Raw genomic sequence first — 25,396 nt, forward strand, 5'->3', positions numbered from 1 at the left:
AAAATTCAATACATTGAAAACGCCTTCCTTTGCGTCGCTTAGGCCGTTTCAAAGTGATTTTTCAGTCAGTTTTTGCTTCAATACCACTGATGATATAGAAATAGGGTCAAAACTAAACCTCGTGGAATCGTCGTAAAACGGTCAGAAACTCATCAAGAACCAAGACTATGATCTGTAGCAGAAACATATTAAATAGTAAAAAACGTTTGAATTCTGGGCTTGCACTGTCACAGAATTAAAAATAATTCGGAAACCATTCAGTGGATAAAGTTAGACAATTGTGATGTTATAGGAGATTGGTAAAGAAGACACTTCTCCAAGTCTTGAGTCTGTGCGTTTTCCTAAACTTCAGATATTCGTCGAAATATTTTGTACAAATTTACAGAGCCCAGTATGGAGCCGCCATGTTGGTGTACCTCCATGGGACACCAACATGGCGGCCCGAAAATAGTGTAAACATCTGGAACTTAGTTTGTTTATCTAGGCCACTGATTATCTGTACTGAACAAACAAAGATTTACATAAGCCCTTTTCCTAATACTTTAACTTCTGAATAGGCTAAAAATCACGAGATAAGTATGTATTTTTCGACAAACGCGTTCGTAGCTTTATGTCACTCACCGCGATAACTCTGAAATTCAAAATGCGCTGGTTTCCAGAGGAAGCAAGTTACTGATCTGAAAAGTTGTAAACAGATATAAATTTACTTCCTCTTATGCCTAAGGATAAAAACTTTGGTGGCTCGTTAGTTTTGGATTTAAGAAAATGATCAAAATCAATCATTCCCATAATATATAGATTTAGCCAAGCCTAAAAGCGGAGCTCCTGGGCCGCTTTGTTCAAAACCCGATTAAGCTAACCCAGGATAAGCGAGAACTTTGATTTGAGTTTTGTAACTTTGCGGTGAGGTTTTACGTTTATTATTTTTGGCCCTCTGTTTTGATTTTGGATAATCTCAAACTACACCAAGACCCTAAAGCAGTGAAAAACACTTGTGTAGAGGATAAATTTATACTTCGGTTAACTTTTAATCCTGGGTTAGCGTTAACCCAATTTCCGAACAACCCGGCCCAGCCTCTGATTACAACCTGACATGAGCCCGCGATCCAATCGAAAACAAGTACTTGGTCAGCGGCCAACTTAAAAAACACATGACCTTTATGAGCTATAACCCTGAGCCCGCTATATGGTCATGTGATACTGGTCAGCGGATACGTTGTTTTGACAGGTGTCAATTGATCATAATATGGACGTCAAATATCAAAGACGTACGCTGGAAACCAAGACTTGGTATTAGCTGAAGTACGGCCGCGATGTTGTGCGACGTCGTCGTTGTCGTTTGTTGGGCGCACACGCCCGCGATGCACGTAATCGTGCGCCGATTACGTGACAAATAGGCGCGCAGAGAACCAATCACTAGTAAAAAAAACCCGCCGTAGATTTCCGATGAAACTTGGTACTTTTGTTGTTACTGGACAAGGAGATATTTAAAACGTAGTAAAAAGAGGGGGTCACTGCGCTTGTTTTCACGTCACAATGCTGACAAATACGGTTATTTAGGTGACTTTTGGTAATCTCCGTGCGCAACAAATAAGCTCGATTATTTTTCAATGCAGCGTGTTATATCACACAGAGTTTGACTTTCTTTGATTGTTTATTCATCTTCGTCTCAGAAAAAATGTCTTCAAATACCCTGCATTTTTTTATCTTTTAAGGAAACATAATTTGGACATGCGCTGTTGGGCCCGTTGTCTCTCTCTGTAGTATTTATTTCATTTGCCAAAAAAGTGGCCATAGATTTCTGCTAATGTTTTTCTCAGTTATCGAGGATATTGTTCTCATTTAAATTATGAAATAAAAAATGGGGGTCACCGTGCTCGTTTGAGAGAACAGGAGCATTTATTTCGCTATCGAGCTTAGTTTGAGGGAAATCTCTTACGTCTTGTACGCGCACGCGCTTATGCGCGCGCGCTAATGACGCGAAAATCGTGCGCAGTCTACAGTTCTCAAAACTTATGAAACGCGCTACATACTTTTTCGCTCAAAAGAGGTTCTCAAAAGACTTTTTAATTCCGAAATTTGTTACAGATACGATTGATTAGTAACTGGACCTAGTGTCGTACAATTTAGGGAGTAATCGTGTTTGTGATTTCAAATCGACCCGATTTTGAATTTACTCGCGCGATTAGTCCCTGAATTGTACTCCACTCGGTCCAATTACTATTGCAAGTAAGTCCGTGAGATGTGCCACTGCAATCGAGTTTGATGTGGGGAGCGGTTTCCTCTGTTCGCGCGTAAGACTGACTCCTGGACAGCTACTGACATCAGGAAAACAAAGGTATGAAAGCTTAGGAAACCTTTCATTCTTTTCTTTCCCTTATTTACTCTCACCCTCACTCCCCGTTGCTGATTCCCTTCCAAACCGCCGCCGTTATTCAAAAGCGAAATATCTGCGTAAGACTCGTTGAGAGTGAGGGAAAAACAAAAGAAAAACCTGGACACACTGCTCAATTGCACAGCATGAAAATCCTCGTCTTCGGCTCGTTACTGTAAGTACTATGTTGGTTGCCTCGACGACACCATACGTCATCATGTATCACGTGACAGTATGCCCGTCCGTTTACCGCGCCCCGCGTCCATCTTGCATTCTTCGCTTCGGGAGTTTTAACAGGTTCATCCGTTTGATATCCTCCTTAGTTTTGCCCATCGAAATGGCTGACCATGACCAATGTGTCTATATGGCCAAACTGGCAGAGCAGGCGGAGCGTTATGATGGTTTGTAGGCTTTTCTTGTTCGCCTTTTGTTTTTTTCGTAGAGAGTTGTAAGACAGGTTAAGCTAAATCGATGGAATTTTGCTGTATGCTACTCAACTGATGTATTCCTATCTATATTATCGTCTGTTTAAACTTTCGTTTTTGTTAACTGCTGAGCAAAGCTTACGATGGACAATTAAGGAGGGGATTTTGTATTGGAGGCAATATGCCATATCTAGTCGAAGTTTGACAAGCGATAGCTTCCTGAGGTTCGGATCGGTTTGAAGTGTTTACCTGTCGGTACACATTTTTGTTTGAGGGTTTTTTTTAAGGAAGTTGTTTACCTCTTTTTGCAGAAATGGTAGAATATATGAAGAAAATTGCTAACGAAAAAGGCCATCTTGAGATAGAAGAGCGCAATTTGCTCTCAGTAGCCTACAAGAATGTCATTGGAGCGAGAAGAGCTTCTTGGCGTGTTCTTTCGAGTCTGGAGAAAAACCAGCACGACCCATCGAAGACCGCCGATATAAAATCGTATAGAGAAAAAGTGGAACGAGAATTAAAAGATATCTGCCAGGATATTTTAAAATTATTGGATGAGCATTTGATCAAGAACGCAAAAGATGCTGAATCGAAGGTGTTTTACCATAAAATGTAAGTCGCTTTGATTTATTTATAAATGTAAGCGTGTACATTATTAGGTTAGGTACACGCCTGTGCGCTGAGTGTATCCAGGTTTGAATTTGATTAGCAAGACGTTTGAAATTCATGAAGTTTACCAAGCTAGGTATCCGAATCCAAGTTCACTGGAATAATGAATCTCTATAGATTATATAGAGTATTTCGGTATAAACTCTTAATCGATCAACATACGACACTTCGAATTTTTTGTCTTTCTTTTCAGCTGTTTGACTTCCATGCCCGTAGTTAAAAATTTAGCCTTCGAAGCTGTAAGCTTTTTATTAGCCTGCAAGTACAGACTTTTGTTGTCTTGGTGGACTGCTCAAAATTTAATCTGTATTGTTACGACTTGACAGCTTTGATGGCGTGACGATGCAACTCACATGTGACTCGTTTATAATATTATAATTTCAAAAGATATAGTTTAGTACATTATGATTGAATGAGTGGCCTTTTGACCTGCAGATCGATGCTTATGCTATACTTCTCCAGCAACTCCAATCCACTCTGAGTTGGTTTCATTTTTGCTGATGATGATCACAAACATACTTTTACATGTACAAAATAATGCAGTCCTGGTCATTACAGCTTCCCAGATTTGGGTAGCAGTATTTTCATTTTTATTTTGACTTGGTGTAGAAACAGACGTTTCGCAGTGGATGGCAGTAGCACATCGAAACGAAAGCTGCTCACTGGGGCAAAGCCACAGTAGGACGCTTATTTTCACTCATCTGCCTGTCATCTACCTTTCAGTTGAGAACTGTGCACCTTGTGTACAACGGTACCTTAGTCGCTATTTTGTACACTGATCCTTGTTCCTTGCTCACTGGTTGTATGGCTGAATCTCAACTGAAGCACAAATTGTTAAATGGCAAATTTGATCTTGTACATTTGACGGTTTCCTGTGGCCAGGAAACAGCAGTTTTCTCCTCTGGTGTCAGTAAACAGGGATTTCCATCAGTTTTCAAAAAGCAGATGCTAAGTTCTTGGCAAAAGCCTGGTACATACAAGGTTGATCCATTATTTTCTCAGGCTCACTCAAGTTGAAGCTCAAATAGTCAATGGATATTGTTAAAGCATTGAGCAAAAGTCAAGACAGATTAAGTTGTTGGGTGATATTAGTTAGCTTATTATGCCCTGTATTCTTGTGATCACCTGTGTACTGCTCTTGTATGGTTTCTATTCATACAAATTAATGTGCATTGATCTTGGGTATTGTGTTGTGATAGCCCTTTTAGCCGGGAGTAAATTATCTTTTCTCAGCTTCTTGGTTTGTTTTTACATAACATCTTGACTGTTGTCATCATCATTTTGGTCTTTAAAAGGAATTGTTTTCAGCTTAATTGATATCTAAGGTAGGCCTTCTGTTATTAAGCAATGGTGAGCCCAATCTACCTCACATTGCATCCGATTGCTGTCTCTACAGACTTTGCTGCATGTTTTCTGTGCTGGCAAGACTGAAGGGTGGCAGTCTTGCAGTATGGTTAATAAGATAATTAGAAATTGTATTTACTTATGTGTCAATGATCAGAGTCGTAAACAACTTTTGAGTGGGAAGGCAAGGGCTGAATGGATAATTATCTCTTTTGGATAACGGTCAAGTTCACAACATGGCAAGCTGTGCAATATCTTGCTTTAAAAGATTGCCGTTTTCCAACGTGTGGTGCAATAGCTACTTAATTTGTTCTCAAAGTTTAATATCAGCTTAATGACTCAGTAGGAAGGATAGACAGGAAATTGTTTTTCTCTCTGTTGTTGCACATGGACAAGATTAATGCAATGCTATCAAGGGATTCTTACTACCACTTGTCAGAATAAACCATGTAACGACTAGGACTTTCTTTGCTTTTGGGTGTCACATTTTTCCGTGACCCCCTGGGAATTATGCAACCCACTCTGTAGTACTTAAGCATTCTTCATTATGCGTAGTTTTGTTTTTTCATTTCCTCCAGTGCTTCTTAGCACTGAAAGTTCAATCTGCTGGTTTCTACCGGGTTTTCCTTAGTTGCTTCACTTTTGTTAGCCCTGAAGTACAGATTCTAGAGTTTGAGTCACCACAGTTTTTTGAATCACACACACCCATGATCACCATTTGTTTCTCTTGTGCCTACGCCCGGCATGATTAAACTTGTGCATTCAAACTGTGACGTCTGTAGCGCTTACTGGACCTACAAACCAGTTGACTGTGAACACTCTGCTTTGTTGTCAGTTTACTGTTAACTGTATGGTTTGTTTTGCGGGATTGTGCCATCGAACACGACATGAAGCGATTTAAAACAAACACTCAATAGCTCGACTGGATGATTATTCAAGCCATTTTATGTCAAGAGTACCACTGAAGAATTAATCGTTTTACTGGTTCCAGTAGCTGGTCTGTTAGTCAAATTCTAAATGACTCGAATAGGTCAGCATCTTGACACCAAGTGATGTTGTGGAAAAGCTGGGAAATTTTGAAAATATCTTTTTAGCAATTATGTGCATAATGGTTGGCTACTGCCAACCCATTAAAGCCCTACTAAGGTCATCATGCATGTTATTTTTTTGTTGGATTATCTCAACTGGGCCATATGGCAGTGTTTCAAATTACATAGTTAACCAAACAGGGAGTGTAATGAATTTATTCCGTTTTCTGACTTAGACTGGCGAAAGTGAATCAGACCAAGTTTAAACTAGAATTCCAGAGTTCAATCCATAAATGCAATGAAAACATACACAACAAGACATGATTTGAGTTAAATTTCATCATGTGACTAACAATCAGTAAATCAATGTCAGCTAAGGGGGGTCCCCTGAATTCCACACAGGGGGAAATGTTTTTGATTCATCACAGCATTTTTGCAGATGACTTTGAAAATATATGTCTATCATTGGTGGGAAAAAAGGTACAACTGTTTTGTAAATCTAATTCATTCTTATACAAGCTGGTTCTTAGCACTGCTTTAAGAAAACACTGAAAATGTATGGAAAATCCCTGTTGTCTCCTAACCTTCCTTCTGTAACTTCTTATTTGAAGGAAGGGGGACTACTGGCGCTATCAGGCTGAGTATCTTCCTGAAGATAAAAAGAGTAAAGGTGCTGAATCGGAAGAAGCTAAAAATTCTAAGACAGCTTATGAAGCGGCTCAAGATGAAGCCACAAGTTTGCCACCAACACATCCCATAAGACTGGGCCTGGCTCTTAACTTTTCTGTTTTCTACTATGAGATCATGGAACAATCAGACAAAGCCTGTAAGTTGGCTAAGACTGCCTTTGATGATGCTATGTTGGAGCTAGAAAATTCTGACAATTCAGATTTCAAGGATAGCACCTTAATTATGCAGCTGCTCAGGGACAACTTGACGTTGTGGACTTCTGAGTCAGAAGGTACATGTACATTCATGTCTGTTCTGTTTCGTTGGTTATTAACTCTTAATTGGACAATGCGAGTTGTCTTAATCAAGCTTTCAGCCCGAGAGGTGATAAAGTTATGATTCGCTTAAGAACTATTGTAAGCAGCAGAGGAATGGACAACATCTGTTTTCATTTTAGTAATTAAAACTGACTTTGTGATTGGCTGGATTTGATAGTAAGTTGAAATATAGCCCCCCCAAAAAAATTCAGAGAAGTAATAATGATGGTAGATGAATTCACAGGTGAAACACATGTCTAAAAAGATTTATATTGAGATGGCATTTAAGTTCAGAAACTTGTGTAGAAAAATTTAGAAACTTCATTGATGGCCCTTTTGATTAAAATTTAGTGTTGTTTTTTTATTACCACTTTGCAGATGTAGACCCAGATGGAGAAGACAAGGACTCTTAAGGATCTTAAAGAGAGAATTTAAAAAACTGTATAAACGTAAACAGCTACTGATTATTCTTTTGCTATAGATTGAACAAAGAAAGTTTGTGCTCTGTGCGCAGATAATGGTTAACTTTATGAGCATCCTTGCAGATATTTCCACTGTCAGGGTCCTGTTTCTTAAAGTGCTTGGTTTATGACGCTCGTCTATCAGTTGCATCTAAGTGTGAAAGCATAATGAAATGACATTTTCTACATGAGCATGAAAGTTAATGTTGTAATAGTGGTCTTCAGACTTCAAGATGAAGACGTCAAGACTTCGTTTGATTGAATGACAGATAATGACAGATTGAACTGGGTTGAGGTGAATTTTAGTTCTGTGTTGTAATGGTAAAGGTGATGTCCATGTCGGCCCAAGTGGTCCATACAGCCAGAGCTTTTTCTGCTTTCCGTAGCATTAAGCAACTGGGAGTCAGTCTTTTGATGGACAAAATTTGAGTGAAGTCAAGTTTCTGATTATTTATAGCACTTTCAAGCAGGAAGAGAAGAAATTTTTGACCTGCTTACACTTGAAGACACATTGAGAGAAATTGTTTATTTTGTTACACAAATCTAAACTTCTCAGTAATTTTTCATGTCTTCATATTGTAACTTTTGCTGAACGAAGTTGTTTTTGCCCCCAACATTGATGTTGAGCACTAATTTTGTCTTGTCAAACTGTCTTGGCTTTGTCCCACCTGAAATGTGTGATAAAACATTAACTAATTATTAATGACACACTATCAGTGTACTGTTGCGTTATTTGCAACTCTTGCCCACGTAAAGATTATCTGCAGGGCTGTCATTAAGGGCTGTAACCTGTAACACCTGTTACGGCTGAGTATGCTTGATTTTCCCTTGATGTTACGGGCGAAATAGCCTGTTGATAGAATTCACCCACAGAGTACTAAGTTTGCTACTGGTGTGTAGAGCAAGGTTACAGGTGACTCAAAACTTAATGACAGCCCTGATCTGTCATTCAATCAAAGTTTGAAGGTCAAGGAACAATCATGTTACAAGAAGTTGTTTTTTTTAATCATTTGTGCACACTTGATGCAACCAATGGTAACTAAATGTACATGTAAACATGACAACATAGCAGTAGCTGTATCAAAGTGCAAGACCCTTTCTCTGAAAAATCTTTGTCAGGAAGCCAAAATTTCATGTAAAATAATTATTAATGTATCTCAATTTCTAGCATGCAATCTTGAACTACAATGATTATATTTTTAGGTCTGAAAGCATCAATTCAATTTTTGTTACTTCTCCTGGTACACAGGGAATTTTCTGATTGTATGTACTATTATGTATGTATGTATTCACTTTTTTTTAGCAATAAAACAAATAAGCAGTTTGTGTTGATTTACAACAGTTGCATTGCTTTGTAGACTTGTTATAGTTAGCCTCCAAAGTACAAGCCATGACAATAGACCAGTTTTCAATATAATTTATTGAAATTCTAACGGGCTCCCGAGGCTTACTAAAACTAAAGAAATTAAATTGACTTAGAGGCACAAAATAGACAAAATTGGCCTATTTTACCTGCTGTTTTTGAATTGCTAAATATCTTGTTGATTAGCCTTGGCCTTACAGTGGATGAAGGAAAACACCTTAGTAACCTAGTAAGCTTCATATCAAAGGTGCAAATGCCTTTGTTGTGCATTAGAGCATGTTTCTTGCACTCAATGCAACATTTTGGCAGCATTTTCTTGGTCAGGATTACAGAGGATTTCCAAACTGTGTTTGTATGTCTCAAGTTGGTCACAAACTTGACAATTTCATTGCCAAGATACCAGAAATATGAACTTCAAAACAAAGTTGTGAATTTTGTTGTACACTTCAACTTGACGGAGTTTTGAGGCCTGGTTGATAGCGCCATTAGCATACATCCTGTAGTAGTTTGTATAGTGTGATTGTCTGGGTGAGGGTATTTCTAAAAAGAACTGTTGTTGGTGATTGACGTTTCAACAACCTGAGTGGAAGTTATCTTCAGAGTTAAGTGACTCCCTTGACTCTGAAGATGACTTCCACTCAGGTTGTCGAAACATCGGTCACCAACAACAGTAATGTTGTTTTCAAAGCTACCCTCGGATGACTACACTGTACAAACTACTGATACTCCTGGGTTCAAACCATTTACTATGACACATCCTTAACCCAACAAGGACAAGTTGTACAGATCCCCTTCAACAACACCATAGGAATGTAGAAAGATGAACATGATAATTGAGGTGTACCTTGGGAAGATGGGATGGAAGTATCCTGCCTCATGGGGTATGGTTTTCAAGCTATTGTTAGCCTTCGAGCCGGCTCATGTTGAAGCACGAGCCATGAGTTTAGAATTGAGCGGCAAAGCTGCAAGACGAGAAAGTGAGCTTGCTCTGATCTCTGCAAATTTTTCATTTCCCACTTTTCGACCAATGGTATTTCACTTTGCTTAGCAAAAAAAGAAAATTTCAGAGATCAGGACAGGCTCACTTTCTTGGTGCCTTTTCACCAGACTCCACCCACCAGATCACTTCTTTCTTTGCTGCCCAAGCTTGTAACTTAAAGGTGAGCCTGCTTGCAGGCTAGGCTATTGTGAATTGTTTTAACCCTTTGATTTGTAACAGGGTTTGCATCCACTATACTGGATATAAGCTTAGTGGCTCTAACGAGAAAGAATTAGCTAATGGCTGCTTTGAGCTATGAGAAATAGGGTACAGATTTTATATTCCGGATGGGAAATATGTATTGGTTTCAAATGGAATAAGCCACCAACAATTGTTTTGGAAAGCACCCACCTCTACTGGTGCTGTGTACATACAACAGCTCATAATTTTTGTTTTAATTTTGTAGGAAAGGTGATTATCTCAGATACGAGGCTGAATTTAGCACAGAAAATGAGAGAAAAAAGGCCGCAGAGGAATCATTGCAGGCATACAAAGAAGCCTCGGATGTAGCTACGAAAGAACTAGCACCAACCAATGCTATCCGACTTGGTTTGGCTCTCAACTTTTCTGTGTTCTATTACGAGATCCTTAATGCTCCAGAACGAGCCTGTCGGTTGGCCAAGTCGGCCTTTGATGATGCTATCACCCAACTTGGAAATATGGAAGAAGGCCAATACAAGGACAGCACCCTGATCATGCAACTCTTGAGAGACAACTTGACTCTCTGGACTTCAGACATGCAAGGAGATGGAGAGGGCGAAGGTCAGTTATTCACTTTGTTCTAAGGCCCCATATTTATGGTCTTGTTAACCTGAGACAATCGCCCCCTGAGTTACCAAGGCTGTAGCCAGACTTTCATCAGACACTAGGTATGTTGTATCAGTCATAAGACTGTAAAGTGTTGTGCAGGCATACCCCTCCCACCACCCCCCAAAACTGAATTTTTATCAGCTCTAAAGTGCTCTATTTTTTTTAGCATTGTCTCTGCATTCTTCATTTACATAGGAAGAAGATGACATTGTAGAATTATGAAGTTAAGAACTCTCGAGTTAATCTTTCCAAAAAAAGTGTAAATCAGTGACTGCTGTTTCTTGCCTTATGGGGAGGGGATGGTTGGAGAGGGGGGGGGGGGTGGATGGAAGCATGCCCCCTCTCTAAAAAATAATTAGAAAAATCAAAGTCTTGAAGATGTGTGTTCCTTGATTTTGAGTGGCACTCTGGCTCTTTGGTGGGACTTTTCTACTTTAAAGTGAAGGTAGTGTAAGATTGCTTTCATTCACTTGATGCTTGAGGGCTCTGAAAATGGCATGCTTTTATTGCTTGCAACATATTTATACTTGCTACAAAGCGGCGTCCATTTGCTAAGATTGTGTGTTTTTTCTTTTTTATATAATAATCAAATGAATGTGTGTGCTCTGATTGGTCAATCAGCTATGGTTTATGGTGCCAGTAAACTCATGGAAATTTTGTGTGTCTTCTGAATTATTGTATAAAAGTAGTAGACCACAAGTTTTTATGGTTTGGAGGCATGATAAACCACTTGGGATGTTGGAAGAACACTCGAAGAATTCGTAAATCACTCACCTACGGCTCATGATTTATGAATTCTTCTCATGTTCTTCCAACATCCTGCATGGTTTATCAGGCGATAAACCATAAAAGCTTGTGGTCTATTGCTTAAATATACCTCTCCTCACAAACTTGTCATGCAAAGTCTTCCCATTATTTGAAGAAAACTCAGAATCACTCTGATAAGTCATTTGTCTCTCTCCCATAACCTTGCAGCTTAGAATGTATGTCAGCAAGGATATTTTGCACTTAGAAAAAGGCCTGAATGGAGATCTTGTTGCTAATGGTAATAAGTTCTTTGACTAAATGTTAGTTTTTTTTATTTTTTCAGATGAAACCGCACAGGGTAATTTAGAGATTCAAGATGTTGAGCAGGACGATGCTTAGCAATTTGTCACTGTGTTACATTAGAAAGGTATACTATGCTAAATATTGCAAAGACTATGTTGATTGGAACAAATTATGTTGTATCTCGTACCTTTACCTTGCCGTTGGCCAATACTGCTATGTAGTATTTTTTAATAATTTGTGCTCCATATTATATTGTCATATGGTTTGATTTTATTAGTGATTAATATAAGGCCCTCCAGTTGACTTTGTCTCTGACATAATACAATCATATGGAATGCATCTGTGTCAGTCTTTGATTAATTATGTAAAAGTGTTAATAAAGAAAATGTTATATGCTGGACTAAAAACCTGTTTGTACACAACAAGAAACAGCAAAATATTAACTTCTTATTAACTGAGAGTGAGGTCTTTATGGGAAAATCTCAAACCAAGAACTTGCCATACTGACCGAGCGATAGCAGGGTCAATACAGCAAGGCCAAGGTTATAAGTTATTAATTAATGAGTTGCTTACTATATGGCTTTCTGTTTTGGTTTTGCGAGCCCATAATAGGCCTGTGGGCATTATGGGAGAATAATGCACTACAGTTGGCCAATCAGAGTGCTTATTATATTGGCCACAAACGCAAGCCATATAATAAATTATTGCTGTTATTATAATTATTATTGTTCTTGTTCTTATTAGTAGTAGTATTGGTATAGATAATCATGAATGCGAGTGCAATCAAGGATTTCCACTACATTTGATATATTTGAAAATTCTCCCCCATTTGCACGAGCCTTTAGGCGAGAGTAATTTGAAAGAATTTTCAAATATCACGAGTAGTAAATCCGTAATTGCGTGCACAATAAGTGAATTACTTGTTTATTATATGAATGAGAACATTACCAATGCATACGTGTTAAGTTGCACTGGAGTCCAAATTAAAAATTAACGATTAATTGACCTGCTGTCAGCCAATCACAATGAAGAAATTTCACCAGTCATATAATAATTATCTCTATTTTTGTTTCGCATGTCACAGTTCCTTTTTCAAACAAACAGCTTTTCAAGTACCACTGGGTGGGTAATGTTCTGAATGGGATGAATCACTGTCAAGTGGATGGAAGTTGACAAAACAAACTCTGTTATCCTCTGTACATTGATTTATATGATGGATAACGACCTCTGGGAACAGGCAACTCAATGCCCTGTTTTTGTGGTATTGAAAATTTGCAAAAATGGTGAAAAATCAGCGATTAATTTTTGTAAGTAAAGTCATTTTACGATATTCTTTGAGTCATAAGCAAAACTGGGAAAGTACTAAACTTTGAGTCCTCGCAATTGAGTTAAATTTATTATTAATAACTTTTAATAGATGAAAAGCAAATCCATATGATCAGTCGTCAGGGGCAGATAAGGAGGCAAAAGGAATGTGCCATCCCCCTCCCCCTCCCCTTTGTGGTTCAGGACCTAAAGATCTAGGTCAGGGCACTTTGAGTAATACTGTTTCAGTTATTTTTGTTAATTATGAGCTCTTCAAAATGGCAGAAGAAGGGGGAAGGTTATGCCATGGCATGAAGATGAGCTGTTTCCTGGACTGCTACAACCACCCCCCAACCACTCCCCATGTCTGTAGTTCTGGTTACAAGTCATTTCGGGGCTAGCGTCTGCGGAAAAAGTTGAACCAGATTTTATTTCATGCATCAAAGGGCGTGAATTTTAATTAAATTGAGCACATGTATGGACGGCTGCCGCCTACGGAAAAAGTGCGGTTCAACTTTTTCAGCAGACTTTAGCCTTCCATACATTTGCTCCGTTTTATTTTATGCACGTAAAGCTTCTCAAATTCACGCTCATTGACAGGCATAAAAAACGTGACAGTGGAAATCCAGCGTTTCACCTATAGATGGGAAATTCACTAAAAAGGCGCCATTCTTACCACGGGAAAAACAATTTGTAATTTTGTTAAGCGACAACAACCGTCGGCGGCCCGGAATTTGATTCTCGGAGTAATCACATTGGTACTTGGAAGGGGGAAAATCTGTGGGTAGATCTTGTGTATGTTTTAAATTTTAAAATAGTGCACTCTTGGACAACTTATTGAGGGCTGTAATTGACTGTAGCCTATTTAGCAGTCAAAGATGTCATCAGCCAGTTCTTTATTAATAATATTAAGAAAGCCCTATCTATGGTGGTGTTTTTTTTTTTTGTGAATTCTTTTAAGTTCAATGCATGCGAAGTGTTGTGGTAAAAAAGATGGTAGTAGCAATGCGCTTTAGAAAATAGCCCAAAGACAATAAGCGCGCTGATTGGTTAAAAACACAAAGAAAGAAAAAACGTTCTCTTAGTTGTTCGTTATTATTATATCTAGAAAACATTTTTTTTCCGTGTCTCTATTGAGTTTTAGTATAAATCTACTAGCGTTCTATCACAAATGTCGTTCTCTGATTGGCTACGCTATTCGCTATCTATTCTGTGATAGATAGTGAGTTGCGTAGCAGTGTACCCTTGCTAACAAAATGGCGGCCGCTTCTTGGCGTTTTCGAAATGTCTGTAAAGTGGATTTAGATAAAGTTTTGAACGACTTGTAGAGTTAAACTGAAACGATTAGATTATTCGCTCTCGATTTCCGTGTGCGATAGTTGACTCTTGCTGCGCCCTCGTCGACTATCACGCGATAGAAATCTCGAGCTCATAATCTAATTGTTTAATAAAAACACGGTACGTGTTTTCTATTTCTCAAGTGTAAAAAAGAGCACAATAGAAGCGATGCATAGTGGTTGTAAAAAAAGCGAGGTTTTAAGCCTTTCCACAAATATCCGGATATTTCTTGGGATATTTTAGTTTCCGAGATATTTAGAGAATATTAAGATATTTAGACAATTTAGGGATATTTAGCCATATTTATAGCTTATTTTGGCGTAGACCTGTGTTTTCCAGTTCTATGGCAGAAACAACCCAGTTCTGCGATTTCCCACTTGAAAGATATATTCCATATCACTAAAAGCGCTAAAGCAGCAATTTTCCTAAATGGTGGATGCTGGTAACATCAAAGCGCTTAAATCTTCTTCCTAGGCTTTTGTACATTATGCTTTTATTTCCCCACTAAAATGCTCCACCTTAATGCTCCATTTTTCCCACTAAAATGCTCGGTCACCCCCAAAAAAGTCACTAAAATGTTCGGTTAATGCTCATACATAGGGTTTCTCACAAAGGTGACTAAACAAACATGGCCGCCTTTAATTTGATTTCACTGCCGCTGACCTCTCCTCAGTTTCCACTCGGCTGTATTGGGGTGGCGTTTGAAATTTTTCCAATTTCGAGTTACGTCTTCATTTTCTCATAAAAAAAAAAATTATTTCTATTTTCTGTAGAAAAAAAAACAACAAATTTTCCAAGAAAATGCCAGTAAAATGCTTGAATAATGCTTAATGCTTTTGCCTAACTAAAATGCTCAAAAAAATGCTAGCATAATGTACAAAAGCCTACTTCTTCCCCAACTTCTGTTACTGCAAGAAAATTTTGGCCTAAGTGATTCAGAATCGATTATTTTTAAAACAAAAAGAGTTGTGAAGAGGGTTCTATTTTTTAAAACAATACGAGTTATGTAGAGGGTTTTGCGAGATGTTAAGGAAAATTTTGTGATGTTTAGAAATTTTTTGAGAACTTCCGGAAAGATAGGCGATTTTATAATCACGCGATTGTTGTGGAAAGGCCAACGAGGTTTTGACCCCAGAAACCCTCACGTGCTGCACGTGCCCCAGAATACTAAGAGACACATCTTGAAAGACAGCCCAACGGCTCATAAGTCAGATGATCACGATTGTGAATTACATACATTTGAAAGGAGTTGAACTTATAACATTTTATTAGAAAATTAATGCATCCAGTTCAAAAGACATTATTTTGTAATTTACACAGGCTAAAAATACATCTTGAATGATTCACCAGAATCTGTGACACTCGCTCGACCTCTAGAATGGTACACAGACCTCTCTCAGGCCTGGGCAAGGTGGGTGTCACACATTGGTTTGTCACGCAACCTTTCTTTTACTGTAAAAGAATTTGCGTAACGATCCAAATAAACAGCAGCAAAGGAGAGAGAAGAGACTGAACAACAGGATAAAAGGCATGGGATGGAAAGAAATATTTCTTGGACATGAAATTGGCGATAGCTCCACTTTTTTAGCTCTGGTATTTTAGGGAGTCAGCTGCGGTCTACCCCGATGTCCCTAGGGAGAGGCATTTTGTTTCCCTCGAAACATGACCCCGAGGGAACGAGGCTGAGTCGCGGTCGTTTGATAACAAACTTGGCTTATATATGAGATTAAAAAAGGTGAAAACATTTTGTGTAGGGGGTCGGATGGGGGTGTGAGTATTTTGTTGTTGTTAATTTACGACATTATTCAGCTCCTCTGACCTTGATGCCCCTCCCCAGGCAATGGAACTTTCTTGGAGGAACATTCATGAACCTCGATTTATTTAGAATCCCTAATTTCTTATCTTACGCTACTTATCATCACTATTATTATCGTTATTTTCAAACAACTAGGCCTTGCTGATTTGAAGGGTGTTGATGACTCAGTCATCCTCGCCACCTGAGAAAAGAAAAAAAATTCATGTATGGCTAGTGGTGGGAAAGCCTTAGGGGTTAGAGGCGCATACATCAGGGGGAGGGTGGAGATCTAATCTTTACCTCGTCAACTCTAGCTCCGAGGACCGGAGCAAGACCTGCTCGGTATAGGGAATATATATTTTTGCTAGTCTTTGCAAGGGCGTAGCTGGGGGGGGGGGGGGGTGGGTCCTGGGGTGCCCATGACTCCCCCTTTGTAAGCCTTTTTTTTAAGCAAACAACCTACAACAGGTGGCGCAAACGGCATGGCAATCTGGTGAGTACCCTCACTTTGACCCAGTGTGACCCCCTTTTGAAAAATCCTTGCTACGCCCCTGCATTGCCTGATTAGCGTTCGACGTTTAGGCATGGTGTTAGATACGAATTGACTCGATCCAAGCATTTCAAAAAAAGCCTGCGAAACTTAGTTATTAGGCACTGGTCAAAAAGTCTAGCGAGGGAGCATTTTAAAATGCGGTGGATAGACAACACATGATCAACCCCTTCCATACGACACAAAACTAAGTGACTCACCCCTGAATGAAGGTTGAAAATTACATGACCCACCTCCTATAAAGCATGACATTTTTGGCTGCATAATCCAACAAAATAATAATTTCAGCCCGATGCGTAATTAAATGTGTGGTCAATTGTTCCAGAAGTATCAAGGCTTTGATTATCTAAAACAATTAATTTTTGAATGCGTTTAGCTCTTTGGAAGGTCCTTTAGATGTTATTTTCAAGGTGCAGTTGACTTCCAAAAACTCCAAACTTTGTAGGTGGCAAAAGTACTACTGAGCCCATACAAAGTAAAATTTTGCGTTTTTAAACCCAGGCTGCAATAAAGTTTTTTAGAACGTTATCGGGGCTCAAATTTATCGGGCTAGTTCAATTGTACCAATTCCTTTCAATATTCAGAGTTGAACTCTTTGTATCTTATCAGAGGCGAAGTGCTTACGGTTTTCTTACAATGGTTGCTTGTTACTCACCTTCCTGCATTTCTGCAGTCCAGAGCGTCAAATTATCTCTAAGAAGCTGCATTATCAACGTGCTCTCCTTATACTGGCTCTCGTTCCCACTAGGATCCAGCTCATTTACGGCATCGTCAAAGGCTGCCTTCGCCAATTTACAGGCCTTATCTGGGGAATCGAGGATCTCGTAGTAGAACACAGAGAAGTTAAGCGCCAGGCCCAGTCGTATCGGATGCGTTGATTGTAACTTTGAGGCGGCCTCCTCAGCCGCCTGGTAGGCTTGTAGTGCGTTATCTGCAGGCTCTTTGCGGCGGTCTCCTTGCAGTATCTCGGTTAAGTAGCGGTAGTAGTCGCCCTTCCTGAGAAACAAGAAAGATGAAGGGTAAGGTGTAAACATGACTGTAACAGCTCAGAAGACGGAGGTAATCCTTGTTTTCGGAGTATAAAGCGATCCGGAGTATCGTTGCTCTGCCCTCACCCCCTCCACTGCATCCCCTCCCCCGCCACATCCTGGTGGTATGGGACTGTAAGTCATTCATGCCCCTCCTCCTTACGTTTGATAAGTTTTGGGAAATTCAGGGAGAGTAGCCTATGGAGAGTAGTTCGTAGCATTACGTTCAATTAATAGACGTGGCGAACCAAGGAAAATCATGCGAAGAAGCGATAATAGAGAGAGGCACTGTGAGATGGAATAGCTTTGTGTAAGGTTATAACACTAGCTATAAATGTTATAGAGGAAATTAGGGGAACGGGAACCCGACATTAATGGGGGGCGGGGAATTAGGAAAGGGGGAAGAACCGAGAGTAAAAGGTAGCGTGAAGTGGATAGTTCAGACAACATGGTATATACTGGTGCGAGACTAAGGTAAATATGAAGTCCGATAAAACTTACATTTTGTGGAAAAACACTTTGGATTCGTCCGTCTCGGCGTGTTTGATCAAATGGTCATCTAAAAGTTGCAAGATCCCATTGGATATCTCTTCTATTTCCTTCTCTATCTTGTCTCTGTAGTCGCTCACTAGTTTCTTGTTTTTGGCGTTATCGTCATGTTTCTGTTCCAAACCAGAGAATATTCTCCACGCGGCCCTTCTGGCCCCGATGACGTTCTTGTAGGCTACGGAAAGCATATTGCGCTCCTCCGTCTCCAGAACACCAGTCATTACAACTATTCTCTTCATAGCGTCCATCATATCTAGAAAGAATAAAGCGACAATGAATTGATCGCGAAAAGTGGAGAGGGCTGAGTAGAAATCCCCCAGGGGGAGTACTCCACAATGTTTTATACGGGGAGGCTCCGCCCCGAGGTCCAACCCCTTATCGTTTTGTATACCATTTAGACAGGAAAGGTACCCGACCGTACCCCTGTCGTATACCCTTCATTGAAAAAGGTACCCCTTTTGCATTCCTACTTAACGACACTGCATCCCTTTTCTAAACCCTTGGAATGAAGTTAATGAACTGTTCTAATGGGAGAACATCAAGCGTTACCAGATACAGCAACAAGGTACGTCCGTTCGAAACATTTTAATTAAAGGCCCCTTTAAATACCTAAATGAGAGGTTTCCTTACCCATTTATTTACCTCAACTTGTAAAATCCCTACCCTTTTGTATACCTAAAGCCTGAGAAAAGTACCCCTTTCGGGCGGAGCCTCGATGTATAGGGAGCATCCCCTCGGGGGTAGAAATCCCGGGAATTCTTTCATGGTTTTCTTGCAAACTGACATATTTGACTCCCTTAATGGCGCGAAATGTTCGTAACCGGCGCGGGATAGTTCGCGCTGCTCCGACTATTTGCCGAAAATATTATCGTTCGAGTTCCCGGAATGAGTGTGGTTACAAGTATACTCTACATAGCTTCTATCATATTTTGAAAGAAAGAGTGATTCGTTGATGACAAAAATGGCAGGGAAATAAGCAAAAGGCTCGTCCGGGATTTTTGGTTACTTATGCAGTGACTTCACGAAAGGGTTCGTAGTTGGCTCGTGAGAGCTCGCGCTACTTTCCGATTGCGTAATAAGTAACAGAAAATCCGACGATTTGCCGAAGTTAGTTCGTGTTCCCTGACTGAATGTGGGCAAATACTCGGGGAAAACAAATCACAACCCATACTTACCATCGTATCGCTCTGCCTGCTCGGCGAGATTTGCTATAATTAAAAGTTCAGCTTTGTCCTTAGTTTCACTCATCGTGCCGCACTGAAATAAACAAGAAAAACAAGGTTACTCTGTCATTCGTTTGTTAGGATCGTCCGGAGAAATTCGAAATCGGAGGTTTCACTCTGAAAACGTATCAAATGTTTTTCGTCCACACTACGCCAGAGGTATTCAAAAACGCAACAATCACCGGTCATTTTGGATTTGATTTTTCAGAAAACTCTAACAGAAAATTGCCCAACTCTCCTTAAAAAATAATGGTCCACCATAATTGATAATTCTAATCCTTTAATAAGAACAGCCGAGTGCTACATTTTTCAGACATACAATAGTTGATTAGCACTGAATGGAATGATCCCGAGCGAAACAGTTGTGTTTCTCAGAGACCTGCGATGTTCAGTTAGTCACCCAGAACACCAAATCTGTTCAAATAGAACATGTGTGCCTCCACGTCACTATGAAGACTCTTGGCGATTTATGTTGGCTTAATTGGAGAAGAGCATAATGCCCCGACCCCTCCAAAAAATAACGGCCCATCCCTGATGATAATTCTAATCCTTTAATAAGAACAGCCTTTTTCAGAACTACGTGACGTTCAGTTAGTCACCCAGAACACCAAATCTGTTCAGATAGTACATGTGTCCCTCCACGTCACTATAAAGACTTAAGCCTCCCGGTGATTTATGTTGGTTTGGAGGAAGGCATTATGTAACAGAGTTACCTTGGAAAACAAAAATTTAATTTTGTTTTGCCGCATGAACGGTTTATGCGCGATCATGATTAGATATGAAGACAAAATGGTGCATCATGATGGGTAAGAGAATGAACGAGAAATGAAATTCGTGAATTTATTACTAAATGTATCGTTAAAATCACAAAATTATACGTGACACTTAAAACTTTGGTAAAATTCGTGCGTTAAACGGGATCTTGAGTCTCTCTCCACTCACCCCCCCGTCCCTCTCCATTCCCCTTTGGACAAATCATGGACAAAAAAAGTTTAGACACCCCCCGAAAAAAACCTGTTTCGCTGAACGCGTGAGTTATTCAGTCTCCAATTTTCACATTTCGATCCCCTCTCCCCTTTTCAATGTTGTAACCACGAGACAGTGTCCCCGGAGCGTATTTCAACATTGAAAAGGGGGAGAGGGGGGTTTGGCTATTTGGCTTTTTTTTTTTCTTTTTTTTTTTTCCAATTACGGAAGGACGTTTAGAAAGCGTTTGTTTTGCTCAAATGTGTCAACACTTATGTCCATGATTGTAATTATTGTCGTGTTCTGAAACATTTGTTCTTTGTCAATCTCAACCTTCTCACAGAATCTGGGTTCTGAAATAAACATAAATGTAGCTAAGGAGACAAACGAAGCTCCAGACATTAAACGTTTCGTGACCTTTGAACGATCGGTTTTCGATTGCGTAATTTCTACTCCAATTCGTCACGACCATTTATTTATTCATACCATAATGATTTGATTCAGCGCTCTCAATAATTGCTCCCTTCCTATCAAGCGTTCCCCACTGAGCGTTTTTTTGTTTTTCTTATAAGCGCCCATATTCCAGAAAGTGCTTCTTTGCAATAAGCGCAGCCCCAAAGCGAAAGTAGCATTCAAGACCCATTCAATACAGTGACACAGAAGAGACTTTAGGGGAATAAATTACGAGGTCTTTTTTTTCTCATCTGGAAGTAATATTGAATATTATGACCCTTATAACCCCTACTGTGTCAGCTCTTCAGTTGAAGTATCTTGTTTTTCTTTAAAATATTATACCACATTCAGAAAGCCAAATGAATGCCCCGTGCCTGATATTAAAGCGCTCCTTTTCATATAAGCGCCCTCCTTTGGACGTTAAAAGATCATTGTCATATTCAATTTATTAACGTACACTTTAAAAAATTGTAAGGTGGGTCAGAAATTTATATTCATACAGTCGAACCTCCCGTAAGAGACCACCCAAAATATCAACCCTAGGTGGTTGCCTACGGGAGGTAGTCGCTTACGAGAGCTCAGACCATATTGGGTCAAAATTTTGCCTCATTAGGATATTGTAAACATAACCCATGTTTTAAATACTTTATTCATATGACGAGTCAGTTTCGAGAAAAAATACGGTACCTCCCTTTGAGAAATGTCCGTCTAATGTTAAAACACCATATTATCCAATTTCTGCTCTATTATATCTGTCAAGTGGTCGTTTACGGGAGGTTAAAAACAAAAGAAAATTTCAAACTCTTAGCTCTGAAAGTGGTCGCGGTCGCTTAGAGAGGTGGTCGCTTACAAGAGGCTCCAAATTTAGTGACTGACTTGGAAACTTTTGGTATTTTGGAAAACGCCGAGGAGAGGTGGTCGCAACCGGAGGCTCGACTGTATGTAGAAAAAAAAATCCATAATTCTAGACAATAAAGTCGCTCAAAAGAGTTGTGACGGTACACTGTATCATGTACGATGTACAAAATACATAAAAATAGCCTTCAAATTAAAGCAACTGTGAATATGATATTTTCGTAAGGTAGAGGAACACGCTACTATGACGTCACGGCAGCCATATTGGTGTCCCTCAACCACGAAACGGCGGCAATGTTGGTGTCCCATACTAATCCTGTGGGAATTGAACTCTCAGTATGTAAACAAAATAAATTTGCCCCTGACCATGTGAGTGAAAACGCTGTGTAAGAAAATAAGAGGGCAACAAGGATGGAAAAGAATCGTGATGACTGAGCTGCACTGCGAACGACGAACTCGCCATATCTGTGACGTAAGAGCTTTACACACTGATACTAAAGTTTTTCCTTTTGTCTCTTTTGTCCTTGATCTCCGAACAATCTACTACGCTGATTTTAAAACGTTGTAAAATCTTCCTTGTGTTTCTTTCTTACATCGGAAGCTGTGCTTACCGCTTATTCACCGCTGTTCATGTAGCCACAACACAGTTTCTCTAGTTACGCAAGAAAGCCACGATAATAAAATTCCATGTCTGTCACCTTCTCATCGCCTGAGTGCTTACGGGGCGTATTTGCATGTAGCAGCCCAGAATATAGTGAGTTTTCTTTGCAATACTGCGGGGAAGCTCGGCGAACCAAAAATGAGATATAGCATGGGGTTCACAAAAAGAATTCCTACATATGTGAGGCGTATTTGTTATCGCCGAAGCTCGCACGACGAAGGAGCTGTTTTGTTTGTCTGTGTTGTTCGCGTGATCAATCAGTCACACGCAACTCAATGATAATCAGTATTTACATTGCAGGCCGATGAAGTCGTGAGCGTTGAACAAATCACGGAAACCCTCTGGCATTCAGCTACAGTATTCAGTTAACTGACCTTAACTCGTCGCTTAAATGGTCATGGCTCCAAGCCATGGTGATCGCGTAAAAGTGCAATGCAATCAGGTTGGAAAACGGCTATTATAATTATCTTCACGATTATTATTCAAACGTCGTTAACTATAAACATCATAGTTGGGCAATACAGTGCTTGATTCGGTAAACACTACGGCATCATGGTCTATCAGGTCCCCTGAGTCTATGATTTAATTTAACGTAGCAAAAGTACAAGAACTGTTGAAGGTCGTGTCATTGTGGCGAACAGAACAGACTGAATTACTAGTCTGTTCAGCATCTATGCGCACAACTTTCACGAAGGACAATAGCAGTAAAAGGAAGAAGTTTACTCACCGTTTCACAAACGATGTTTTTTCCCTTCTCCAGAGACTTTCGTCTTCACACCCAAAGTTGTCTAGCAAATCACAGACGCTTGGTACAGACCACAAAGATGTCCGAGAACACTAGCACAATTGATAATGTAACTTAAATATAGCGTGCCAGCGCCCGCCGATTGTAATGAAGAGCTTTTTTTGTTTAGTGGTGTGACCTTTTATTTTAGGGCAACGAGCCGAAACTAGAGCCCAAACTCCCGCGCCCGCGTGCATGTTTGAGATGTGGTACACCTCAGTGTGCGGCAGGTGCTCAAAGGTGACTCGGGGAGAGGGGGAATCTAATAGGAGCACGAAGTTCCCTTCCCTCTCCCTCTGATCGTGCTTTCACTATTCCCCCTCTCCCTCCCCTTTGAAATCCTGCTACACAGACTGGCAATTCAGGTGCTATAACACCCGATGATTGACAGCTATTTCATAATATCGGGTACACGCATATTTACATGAATGACGAGTACAAAGTTCATTCACACTTAAGCTTCCCGTTGCGTTACACTTCCGCATTCGGGCTAAAAAGCGTCACTATCGATGGCCAACCAGATTCGTGAATTTGGTCATAGTTAAAATAATGTTTATAGGACGGAGTAGATTTAACAAATTGACGTCACTTTTTCTTGCGTCTGTCCTGTTATTGGTCATGAATTTCTTCATAACATTGTCAAAGTAGCTGTGGATCCACAAGGCGATAGCCGAGTGGATTCGCAGATTACTTTGACAATGTTATGACGAAAATCTTTGTCAATAACAGGACAGACGCTTGCAAAAAAAAAAAAAAAACGTCAATTTGTTTTTTACTATAAAAAATTACTAAATTGTCCGCTTGCGCTCTTTGATGGATCGCATGACATATTAATTCATGTGTCTGTTCGCTTATTGACCATGGAAATTAGTCAATGAGCGCACGAGAATTTCTGCAGTTATCGTAAAAAAGTGAGTGAACTCCAATCGTTATGATTACGGTCAGAATTTAAACGGCATGTAGTCCTGGTGCCAAGGAATAAAATCTTTGACAAAATTTATGTCAAGACTATAACCAACGGTACAAGTCTTGGTGAATAAATGATTGCCGTTGAGTTTATTTTTGTCCACAGCTTGAACGAGAAAATGAGCCGATCAAGTACATCGCTGACCTATAAAAGCAACGGACACAATTGACGTGCACAATTCCACTACACCCTCTAACCATAAACATAGGCACGCAAGGCGTGCAAGAGTTATTTTTTTTGTGAAGTGCCGGAGATAGGAGCATTCATGGAGCTGTTTACAGTAATGATTTGGTAAATCTGACAAGTTTTTTTTGGTTGCGATGTACAGCAAAAATGAAACTGGGAATTTATGATGTACATATGATGTTACATCGGTAATGGTAAGATAGCTAAATAGTAAGCCATAAAATGTTTGAACAAACTACAGTAATCTGACACGTCTCCAGATTAATGTAGATACCATCTTTCTCTCTTCTTTGATTCGTTCTTTGATAAAACCCACACTGTGATTGGTGTGACACGTACACATGCATAACTCCCTCACTCACCCATCACATAGCCCTTCCAACCCCCAAGAGGAATTTTTGCTCAAAAATACTCAAGTTAAGAGACCTTTTCGCATTTTATACGAGTCGTAAGTTTACCCTTTTTACACAACACAACACTACTTCACCGAAAATAGAAAGAAAGAGAAAAAAAAACCTCTCTGACACACTGAAAGTCTGATTTAATTAAATTGCACATTAACTTGGTGCCACGCAGTCTTCAAAGAACATTTGAGAGTTTTGATACTTTTTACCTTTAAAAATATCGGACTGAAAAGAATGTCATAAAATGCCCATCAAATAAAAATAAACTGCTACTGCAGAGACGTAAAAACCGTCCAGAAATGAAAGCTTTTTTTTTGTTTAATATCCTGGGAACAATAGCCGATAACTTGTCAGCTCTAATTGAATTTACTCCCATATAAAAAAACAAAAGTGTTAAGTTACCATCTGTTACTAAAGATAGGTAACATCTCGTGGGAAAGAGCGGTGACGATTCGTCAGCTCTAATTGAATTTACTCTCTTGTGAAAAACAAGAGTGTCAAATTACACTTTGTAAATAAAAATAAAAATATCTCGTATTTGCATGCAACAAGAACAAAACAATCGTCACCTGCACTTACTATTGTAAACGTTAGAACTGTTTCAAATCTAAATAGTCTCGTCTCCTCTAAAATATGTCCTAAGAACTAAAAGCGACGATTCGTGACCTCTAATTGAATTTACTCCTTGTGAAAAACAAAAGTATCAAGTTACCTTTGTAACTAAAAATAAAAATATCTCGTTGCATTTGCATACTTCTAACTCACGAACCGAAGGCTCATCTCGTT

General features: G+C 39.6%; 2 protein-coding genes across 3 annotated transcripts; one reads left to right on the forward strand and one right to left on the reverse strand.

The window, feature by feature from the left end:
- Window positions 1-2,543: 2,543 nt before the first annotated feature.
- LOC110048429 (14-3-3 protein epsilon-like) lies at window positions 2,544-11,953 on the forward strand. 2 transcript variants are annotated; one of them, XM_089279173.1, is made up of 4 exons: window positions 2,544-2,775; window positions 3,111-3,408; window positions 10,093-10,448; window positions 11,587-11,953. In XM_089279173.1, exons 1-4 carry the CDS (start codon window positions 2,559-2,561, stop codon window positions 11,640-11,642), a joined length of 927 nt encoding a protein of 308 aa, XP_089135299.1. In that variant the 5' UTR covers window positions 2,544-2,558; the 3' UTR covers window positions 11,643-11,953. The 2 variants fall into 2 exon arrangements, with proteins under 2 accessions (XP_089135299.1, XP_020609882.2); XM_020754223.2 differs by lacking the exons at window positions 10,093-10,448; window positions 11,587-11,953 and adding exons at window positions 6,449-6,798; window positions 7,202-8,623.
- A 3,485-nt stretch (window positions 11,954-15,438) lies between these two features.
- On the reverse strand, window positions 15,439-23,190 carry LOC110068579 (14-3-3 protein beta/alpha-like). Its single transcript, XM_089279174.1, has 5 exons — window positions 22,997-23,190; window positions 19,287-19,368; window positions 18,064-18,364; window positions 17,190-17,530; window positions 15,439-16,186 (listed from the first exon to the last, which is right to left on the reverse strand). The coding sequence occupies exons 2-5, from the start codon at window positions 19,357-19,359 to the stop codon at window positions 16,170-16,172; spliced, it is 732 nt and encodes a 243-aa protein (XP_089135300.1). The 5' UTR covers window positions 19,360-19,368; window positions 22,997-23,190; the 3' UTR covers window positions 15,439-16,169.
- Window positions 23,191-25,396: the final 2,206 nt, after the last annotated feature.

This window comes from Orbicella faveolata, unplaced genomic scaffold, assembly GCF_042242905.1.
Source record: "Orbicella faveolata isolate gen_17 unplaced genomic scaffold, um_ofav_v1 contig_47, whole genome shotgun sequence".
NCBI classification, from domain to species: domain Eukaryota; kingdom Metazoa; phylum Cnidaria; class Anthozoa; order Scleractinia; family Merulinidae; genus Orbicella; species Orbicella faveolata.